This window comes from Mycteria americana, unplaced genomic scaffold, assembly GCF_035582795.1.
Source record: "Mycteria americana isolate JAX WOST 10 ecotype Jacksonville Zoo and Gardens unplaced genomic scaffold, USCA_MyAme_1.0 Scaffold_37, whole genome shotgun sequence".
Taxonomy (NCBI): Eukaryota; Metazoa; Chordata; class Aves; order Ciconiiformes; family Ciconiidae; genus Mycteria; species Mycteria americana.
Genome location: NW_027445624.1, coordinates 1,915,456 through 1,925,568, shown reverse-complemented (window position 1 = coordinate 1,925,568; position 10,113 = coordinate 1,915,456). Strand labels below are relative to the sequence as shown.

Here is a 10,113-nt window from a genome sequence, read left to right as displayed (position 1 = left end):
GGCAGCTGCCTCATATACTTCCTGCAACTTGGCCAAACTGTCACTCCTGGAGGAAGGATGACCTCCTCCCAATCCAATAAATTCCAAGTTTATCAACTCCAATCCTGAAAAGTCCACCTCCTCTTACACCAGTCTATCATGGCCTCTGATACCCCATGAGGACCATGTCATATCACAACTCCAAAGGACCTGTCTGCGTGACCACCGATACTAAAACAACCCGTCTTGGCCAAGCCACAAAGCCATACATAGTGAGGGGGTGAACAAAAGCCAGGCAAGCTGCCCCCTCAAAGCCCTGACTCTCATGGGCAATGATCAGCGCAATCAGTGACCAAAATTTTGCTTCACCTGAAAGGAAGAACTACCAAGTGGCCGGTGAAGGCAGTCAATAGGGAGGAAGTAACTATAACCCCAACACAACACCGGGGTAGAGGCTCACTTGGTACCCCGAAAAGCATCCACTTGGACCATGAGGAGGTGTAGCCTCTGCAGCAAAGCCCAGCTAGTAACTATGGTCCCATCTTAAGAGAGTCATAGTCCCCCCGCATGGGTAAACACCCATGCCTCATTGAACTTCTTCCCTAGGACCTTCAGAGCACTGGGCATAAGTGGCATCATGTCAACACCCACCACAGGTCTTCGTATTGTTTTAAACAGTCAGATTCCCCTGGTCCACATCACTTCTAAGACAGCTGCTAGGTGCTGGCCGAGGTGGGCCACCGTCCTTGGGACGTTGGCTCTCCCACCATCAGCAGCAGCTGCGCGCATGCCGGGCAGTCCTCTGGCCCCCCACTCACATGGGAAGGACCAGGGGGTCGGTGGCCTTGGTGGCTGCCACCCTGGGATCCCACCTCAACCAGCATACACTGGCCCTCACCTCCATTGAGCCACGAGCTTTCAAGCGAGCAGCTAACTCCTGCACATGCTAGACTCCTTGGTCCATGCTTCAGGAAGGGCTGGGTGGGTAGCTGACATTGTTACAGACCCCAGGTGCCCGAGCATGGCTGAACAATGTGGTTGGGGTGCCCCGAGCACAGTCTGCCCCAGTTGACAGTCACCACCAGTAAGGAAGCAGGCACACGCTGTCACCACCCCTCCACCCACCCTGTTCAGTGCGTGGTGGCTAAAAAGCAACTGCTAGTGGCTCTGCTAGTGGCTCTGCTAGTGGCAGTGGTCTGGGAAAAAAACCACCACTGGAGGAGAGCATGGCAGCATTCCCCTCCCTCTGCCCTGGGGGCTCAGCAAGAGCTACTGCCTGGGGACTTTAACACTTTCCACTGCTCATGCAGGGTCAGGCCACCTGCCCTTGCCAGCTGACCCAGAGCCATTCCTGGCAGGAAAGGCACCTGATGGGCTGACTTCCCACCCCACCACCCACAAGAGGAAGGAGGCAGACATCTGCCAAGACCTGCACCTGCCCACTGGGTTCAACCCTCTGGGCAGACTGCACGAAGTCACTCATTTACCTCTGAATGGTTTCACACCCTCCTCAACTCTCTCTTCAAAGTTCTTTTCAACTTTCCCTTGCAGTACTTGACTATCCATCTCATGCTGGTATTTAGCTTTACGTCACAATCACAGACTAGTTGAAGTTGGAAGGAACCTCTGGTTCATTTGTTGATCAGGTCCAACCCCCTGGTCAAGCAGGGGCACCTACAGCAGGGTGCCCAGAACCACGTCCAGACGACTTTTGAGTATCTCCGAGTGTCATGGTTTAACCCCAGTCGGCAACTAAGTACCACACAGCTGCTTGCTCACCCCTCCCCTGCCCCCGGTGGGATGGGGGAGAGAATAGGAGAAAAGAAGTAAAACCTGTGGGTTGAGATGAAGACAGTTTAATAGGACAGCAAAGGAAGGGAAAATAATAATAATAATAATAATAATAATAATAATAATAATAATAATAATAATAATGATAAAAGAATATACAAAACAGGTGATGGCCAATGCAATTGCTCACCACCCGCTGACTGATGCCCAGCCTGTCCCCGAGCAGCGATTGCTGCCCCCTGGCCAACTCCCCCCAGTTTCTATACTGAGCATGATGTCATATGGTATGGAATAGCCCTTTGGCCAGTTTGGGTCAGCTGTCCTGGCTGTGTCCCCTCCCAGCTTCTTGTGCGCGTGGCAGAGCATGGGAAGCTGAAAAGGCCTTGACCAGCACAAACATTACTTAGCAACAACTAAAAACATCAGCGTGCTCTCAACATTATCCGCCTACAAAATCCAAAACACAGCACTATACCAGCTACCAGGAAGAAAATTAACTCTACCCCAGCCAAAACCAGAACACCAAGGACTGAGATTCACAGTAAAAAAGTGTTCCCTGATGTTCGTAGGGAACCTCCTGCATCTCAGTGAGTGCCCATTGCCTCTGGTCCTGTCAGTGGGCACCACTGGAAAGAGCCTGGCTCTGTCCTCTTTGCACCCTCCCTTCAGGTATTTATATACATTGATAAGATGGCCCCTGAGCCTTCTCTTCTCCAGGCTGAACAGTCCCAGCTCTGTCAGCCCTTCCTCATAGGAGACATGCTCCAGTCCCTTCATCATCTTTGTAGCCCTTTGTTGGACTCTCTCCAATATGTCCATGCCTCTCGTAATGAGGAGGCCACAACTGGACACAGTGCTCCAGGTGTGTCCTGGAGTACTCTGCTTATGTCCTGCCGTGTTGTCCCTCCAACAGGTATCGGGGTGGTCAAAGTTCCCCATGAAGACCGGGGCCTCTGAATGTGAGGCTGCTCCTATCTGTCTGTAGACAGCCTGATCCACTTGGTCTTCCTGGTCAGGTGGCCTACAAACACCCACAAGTGTCACCTTTACCTGTCATCTCCTTAATGTTCACCCATAAGCTCTCAGCTGGCTCCTCATCCATCCCCACTTCATGCACTCCACTTGCTTTTTCACACAAAGAGCACCTCCTCCTCCTCCTCCTCTTCCCAGCCTGTTCTTCCTAAAGAGTCTCTGTCCCTCCATTGCAACACTCGAGTCGTGGGAGCCATCCCACCACGTTTCCGTGATCCCAACAAGATCGTAGCCCTGCAACTGCACACAGACCTCTAACTCCTCATGTTTATTCCCCATACTACGTGCATTAATGTACAGACACTTTAGAGAGGCACCCCAGCACGCTGAGTTCCTGGAAAGGGTTGGGGGATTTTGATATTCCATACCGTATGACGTCATGCTCAGCATATAAAGCTTGGGGAAGAAGCCGGAAGGGGAGAATGTTCGGAGTGATGTTGTTTGTCCTCCCAAGTAACCGTAGGCATGATGGAGCCCTGGTTTCCTGGAGATGGCTGAACAGCTGCCTGCCTATGGCAAGGAGCGAAGGAATTCCTTGTTTTGCTTTGCTTGCCTGCGCAGCTTTTGCTTTACGTATTAAACGGTGTTAATCTCAACCCATGAGTTTTGTCATGTTCCTTTCCATTACACCTTCACCATTTCTCCCTTTGGTTACTCAAATTTGGAGAAATTAGTCCAATTTGCAATGTCATACAGTCAATCCAGAGACAAACCAAAGCCTCTGGCTTTGCTCTACCAGAGAACAAAATGCTCAGCCACCACATGGAGACCTAATCAGTCAATCCCAAAGGATACCTTGTGCTGTGTATTTTGAGCCCTTTTTCCTCAGGTGTGTGGCATTTCCCTTTGATGAAATTGTGGAGCTGATTTTTTTCCCAGCCCTGTGTTAGGTCCAGTCCTTCCTGCTGCTTTGGGGGTATTTGCTTTGTCCTTTCTGAGCGATTCCACTCAAACCTTCAGGGAATGGCTGACATATCATGCCTTTGAGCCTCGCGTCCAGGTGCTGAGGGCTCTGGGGAGGGAAACCTCCCAGCTACCCTCCCTCAAGAAGATGAGCCAGCAACGTCATCTTCAGCCTTGATGTTGACTGTTGGTGAGATGCCAGATAAAGCTTCCTTTCCGAAAGCAGCAGTTTCAGTATATGTCTCCATCCACTCTCAAGAGAGGTGTGGGGTGTGTGCATCTGTCACAGCATGACAGAGACAGAGTCACCTCTGGTGAGGGACCAGAATGGTGGACAGACAGCCTGGCAGGTAGAACAACCACAAATCCAAATTTCTTGCACAAGTTTTTCCTTTGTTGAAAAGCCCTCAGAAGCTGCAGAGAAATCATCAGGGTAGGTAACATTGTGGCGCTGTTAAGAGAAATTAATAAGGATAATGTGAAGAGGGAAAAATGAAGGCTTTTCGGTCGTGCTGTCACCAGGTGTGCCTGTGAAATTGTCCGTGTTGGTACATGAACGTGAGAATATGTGACAGTTGAATTCTTGCTCATCCAGAGGAAGGGTTTGTTCGTATCAGCCCTTTGAATTAATTTTGAGATGTGGAGCTGACAGCATTTATCAATATTACAGTTTGAAAACTTCACAGAAGCTTACAAACACATTTCTAGGAAAAAAACCAACCGCAACAACTAGCATATTTAGATTTTTTTTTCCTACCTACACAGTGTAGGCAATACCTCTGAGATATACAGGACTTCTGTGGACCTCCCTGGCTATATGTATCCAGAGATACAGGCAGAAGAAAAAATATTTCTGTCTCTATCCCTCTCCTGTAAAAGAAAGAGAGCAAAAACGATTTCTTCCTCTATTAAACATTTCAGAATTGAAGTTCACCTTTTATGCTATATTGATATAAATAGGCATTATTATAGAATGAGCTTAGTATAACTAGGAAAACACATATTTTTATGTATAACACTAAAACTTTCTGTATAAAATATGTCTGGACATTTATGTCACAAAACCTGACCCAATAGTGGGAAATCCCACTTGGTCCTTTTCTGGCACAGTCCTGGTTCATGCCCTGATCTGACACTAAGTTGGCATATTTTGCAAAAGAAAACAAGAATAACATAGCTTTCCAGAGAAAAAAATATTACTACTGCAAACCTCCTGAATCCTCGTCATCCACCTCATACTGTTCTTTGCTTATAAAAAGGGACTAGCAAAGATTTGGATGATTGCAATGCACTTGGTGTTGATGTGATTGCAGCGGGTAAAGTACAGAGGCTGTGTGAGCGTGCTGGAGCGCCGGAGCCCAACGTGCAATGGCTACAAAGCAGCAAGGAGGAGGCAGGGGACAGGTAGCGAAATGGCTGGATTGCTGGCATGGGGAGCAGTGGCACGCAGGCTTGGGGGGGTGTCTGCGTAAATATCTGTGTGTGTCTCTGTTTCTGTGTGCCTCCCTAGGATTACGAGGTTTGGTGTACTTCTGTGCGTGCATTTCTGTGCATGCCTGTGTTGTCGTGTCTCTTGTGTGTGAATGCATGCACATCCGGGCGTGTGAGCAGAGACGTGCTCTGTTTCAGCGTGTGTTTCTGTACACTCACCATGTGTGTGTGAATAGGTGTGTGCATACGGGAAAGTGTTTTGATCTGTGTGCACGGGTGCTGTTTCTAGCACGCCGCAACAGTCCATTGATGCACAGTATCACTTAGAATCCTAGCACAGTTTGGGTTGGAAGGGACCTTTAAAGGTCATCTAGTCCAACCCCCCTGCAGTGAGCAGGACCATCTTCAACCTGACCTTGAATGTTTCCAGGAATGGGGCATCTACCACCTCTCTGGGCAACCTATTGCAGTGTTTCACCACCCTCATCGTAAAGAATTTCTTCTTTATATCTAGTCTAAATCTGCCCTCTTTTAGTTTAAAACCATTACCCCTTGTCCTATCGCAACAGGCCCTACTAAAAGGCGATTTAAGTGAAACTGGAGAAAGCAATTCTCCTATCTATAGGACTGTGTCGCTCACACACAGCACGAGTATCAGAAGTAGGAAAAATAAGGGAATATTTTAGAGCGTTCATTTGGTGGAGGCTTTCTTCATCATCCAATCCAGTAACTAGGTAAGATTGTGCTATAGTGTTTGACACATTACAATACTGGAAGGTCTTCTGAACAAAAAGAAAAGAAAAAATGTTAGAGGTCAAGAGATTTCAGTACAGAAAGACACAACGGGGTGGGGGTGGGGGGGGCATTATTTTACAAAATTACAGAATGGCTGAGGTTGGAGGGGACCTCTGGAGGTCATCTTGTCCAACTCCCCGGCTCAAGCAGGGCCACCTGGAGCCAGTTGCTGGTTTACTTGTGTTAACCATCTTTCCACCTTCTCCCAGGCTGTGTTTTCCTTCCCCAGAGAATCCTTCATGGAAAACGCAGTGGGGGGGAATCACTCATGCATCACAGAAGTCACCCTCCTGGGATTCAGCCATCACCCTGGGCTGCAGGTTCCTCTCTTCCTGCTTTTCCTGATGATCTACATCATGACCATGGCTGCAAACATCTCCATCGTTGTGCTAGTGGTGACTGACTGGCACTTTCATACCCCCATGTACTTCTTCCTGGGCAACTTGTCCTGCCTGGAGGTCTGCTACAGCTCCACCATCCTGCCCAGGCTGCTGGCCAGCTTCCTGTCGGGGGACAGGGCCATCTCCATCCGCTGCTGCATCCTGCAATACTATTGCTTTGGTTCTCTGACAGCAGCAGAGTGCTGTCTCCTGGCTGTGATGTCGCTGGACCGCTACGTGGCCATCTGCAGACCGCTGCACTACGCAGCCTTGATGAGGGTCAGGTCCTGCCTGCGTCTGGCAGCTGGGTCATGGATCAGTGGGTTCCTGTCCACCATTGCCAACACCTACTGGATGTCAGGCATGACCTTGTGTGGTCCCACTGACCTTGACCACTTCTTCTGTGATTTCACCCCACTGCTAAAACTGTCCTGCTCTGACACCAGCCTGATGGCTCTGGTGACCTTGCTGCTTTCTGCTTTGTTCACTCTGCCCCCCTTCCTCCTCACCCTCACCTCCTACATGTGCATCATCGTGGCCATCCTGAGAATCCCGTCCTCCACTGGCCGGCACAAAGCCTTCTCCACCTGCTCCTCCCACCTCACTGTGATCACCCTCTACTACGGAACCATCATCTTTGTGTATGTCCTGCCAGATACTGATACGCTGAGGCCCCTGAACAAGCTCTTCTCTCTCTTTTATACCATCATCACTCCATTTGCTAATCCTTTGATCTACAGCCTGAGAAACCATGAAGTCAGGGAGACCCTGAGGAGAGCTTTCACTCCTAGGGCCTGCACTGCCTAGACAGTTCATTTTCCAGCTCCTAGGCCCTCCTCCCTGATCAATCCCACTGTGTCCACACCAGTAGATGTCCAATTCCCTTCTAGAGGTGTTGACCAACGGCCCAGCAAAAACAGTATTGGCAGTACCATGCTACAGGTCTTACGCTAACTGTTGCTTTACACTAGATTTGCCATACGCTAGCTGTGCAAGGTCCCAGTCCTAGCCTGTGAGGCTTATCAACTTCTTATGGGCAGTCGTGTGAACCAGAGCTGGGGACCAGGTGTCTCTTGTTATGATGTGAAGTGTAAGCCTCATCCCAGGACTATGAACAGCTCACTGGTGGTCAGGTACTGTTCACTGAGGAAGTGTAACCTTGAGAGCTGGAAGAAGATTGCTTTGAACATAACCAAGAAAGGAAGATCCTCAAGAAAGGAAAAAAAACCAACCAAACCAACCCTGAAACTGAGACTGGAAGAGACCAACCATGGCCTGCAAAACCAGAACCCTCCAGCACTGTACAGTGCATGGGGCAGAGGCCACAGGCTGAGAACTCCCTACAGACTCAAGCTTCTTAACAAAAGACAAAACCCCTGAATTTCAGAAAGGAGTTGGGATTGACATGATGGGGCCCGCTCTCATTAAATCACTGTGGGGTAGTGGGCCGTGTGAGCATGAGGAGCCCTTCCTGTCTTCTTCAAGAGCTCTGGCACTTCCTTCACATACCCTGCCTGCCTCCTTTGATACCCTGTCTCTCCCTGCCTGCTGGTCGAGAGGACCAGCTGTCCCTGTCCCCACCTGCCTGCTCCAGGCACCCTGCTCTTCAAGTGCCTTGTGTCCTGCCAGCCAACTGGCCAGGACAGTGGGGTCGTATGTGTATGTGTGTCTGGATGTGTCCCTGAGGTTATGCTTTCTTCCCCCCTAAAAATTCTGTGCCTTTCTCCTCTCTAGCGCCTTAAGCAAAAATAAAACCTTATTGCAGGTAAACACAGTTTGGCTAGTTACTATTTTGGACATCAGAACCCATGGACCCAGCAACATTCAGCTCCAAGACCTTTTGCAGAAGCCATTCCTGCCTTTCCATCATGGTGATGGGAAGCACCCCAAGGAAATGCATTCAGTGTCTTGCACAAGGGGAGGGGAGAGGGGCATGAGGAGGGGAGTGGTCTACTTTGCTGCTAATACAGTTGGGCTTTTCTTCCTGCAGCTGAGGGTCAGGCTTTGCCACTTCATTCAGCTAGGATTTCTGGCAGGAAAGGGGGGTCATGCGCTGAGTTAAGCGTGTCGCTCCCCACAGGCACAAATGGACACTTATCTACAGACGCTTCTTTCTCCAGCAGTAACAGCATGGGATGGCAGCACCTACTGGGTAGCGTGCAGCATGGCCACCACTCCCCTTGGCTGTTGCTGGGCCACTCTGAGTCACACGTTTTCCCTCCATCCAGAGACCTCTGAGTCACCACTATAACCAAGACCTAAGACAAAAGGCAAGCTGTAAATCAGAAGAGCCAGGGGCTGAAACAAAAGGACCGTGAGGGCTGTGAGGATACTGCTGGAGACAGGGGCACGAGGGAGCAGTGACATTCGTGAGCTCAATGAAGAGCATCCAGGGGCTGCTTGGGCAGTTTCATAGTCTTGTGGGAAGGGACCCACCGGGGTGGTAGTGGGAGCCATACAGAGAAGCATTAGACAGCTGTGCTCGGCCTCCACTTGCTACTTGACTAGGGCTTTAGGGAGTGCTGCAAACAGGCTGCAAACAAGGACGCAAGAGCTAGCAGGGCAGACTGTTGGGCAGGGCCCATGCAGGGGGCCCAGAACACCACTTGGGCTGGGCTTTGCTCTTGGCACTTGCAGTTGGGCAGTGCTTCTGGGCTCAGCTGCTACTTTTGCTGGGAACAGCTCTTGGCAGAAGCAGCAGTTTGTGCAGATGGAAGGCTGAGGGGCGGGGAGGGGTGGAAACTTTGCTGCAGACAGCATTGAACTCAACAGCATTTATGGTGACGCATTGCAGGGCGTGGTCTCCAGAACTGACTGGAGTAACTACCCCAGGCACAGCAGAAGGCAAAACTCAGACACAGCTGCAGAGGCAAGATGTAGCTCCCCAGGTGTGGGTCTGCAGGGAGTGCCTGCAGCCTGTTGCTGAGACTGGGGCTGGCAAAGAACAGTGTCTTTGCTTGCATGAGATGTGCTCTGGTTGTGGAGCTGAGTAATTGTGGTGGGTTAACGCCCACCAAGCCACTCTCCCACGTCCCCTTCTCAGAACAGGGGGACAAAATAAGACAAAAAAGCTCGTGGGTTGACATCAAGACAGGGAGATGGCTTACCCATTACCTTAATGGGCAAAAAGACTCAACAGAGAAGACCTCCAGCAGCTCCCCTTTATACCGGGAGAGGGAGTAATGTACCTGGCGGTGCTCCTGAGAGAGGATGGTGCCACAGCAGGTGAGGCACCGTGAGCTGCAGCGTAGGGAACCAAGACTCAGCCCTGTGTCTTGGGGTTCCTGGCTGGCAGTACCAGTGGCTGCAGCCCCCAGAGACCCCCGACCCTGCGAGCAGCAGTGAGTCCCACTTCAATCATTGGCAGCTGCTCTGACTGCAGAGGGCCTGCTCACAGAGCTGGGGGTGGTGGTGTGCACCCCACACCTCTCATCCATGGTGCTTTTTGGGTTCCCAGACTCATTGCAGTGACTGTGGTGACAGCCCTGCCTGGCTGGGGGTCGAGGGCAATCTTGATGTCCCAGCAGTGTGTGACTTCAAGAATCACAGAATGGTTGAGGTTGGAAGGGACCTCTGGAGATCACCTGGTCCAACCTCCCTGCTCAAGCAGGGCCGCCTAGAGCCACTTACCCAGGACCATGTTCAGATGACTTTTGAATATCTCCAACGCTGGAGACTCCCAGCCTCCCTGGGCAACCTGTTGCAGTGTTCGGTCACCGGCACAGGGAGAATGTGTTTCCTGATGTTCAGAGGGAACCTCCTGTGATTCAGTTTGTGCCTGTTGTCTCTTGAACCCCTGGGG

At 50.7% G+C, this 10,113-nt stretch overlaps 1 protein-coding gene across 1 annotated transcript; it reads left to right on the top strand.

The window, feature by feature from the left end:
- Positions 1 to 5,073: 5,073 nt before the first annotated feature.
- Positions 5,074 to 7,118, top strand: LOC142403507 (olfactory receptor 6B1-like). The gene is made up of 3 exons (XM_075489764.1): positions 5,074 to 5,109; positions 5,216 to 5,224; positions 6,141 to 7,118. The coding sequence occupies exons 1-3, from the start codon at positions 5,074 to 5,076 to the stop codon at positions 7,116 to 7,118; spliced, it is 1,023 nt and encodes a 340-aa protein (XP_075345879.1).
- Positions 7,119 to 10,113: the final 2,995 nt, after the last annotated feature.

Coding starts and splice junctions, on each gene's coding strand:
- LOC142403507 (XM_075489764.1), top strand. CDS start 5,074: ATGGCTACAAAGCAGCAAGGAGGAGGCAGGGGACAG.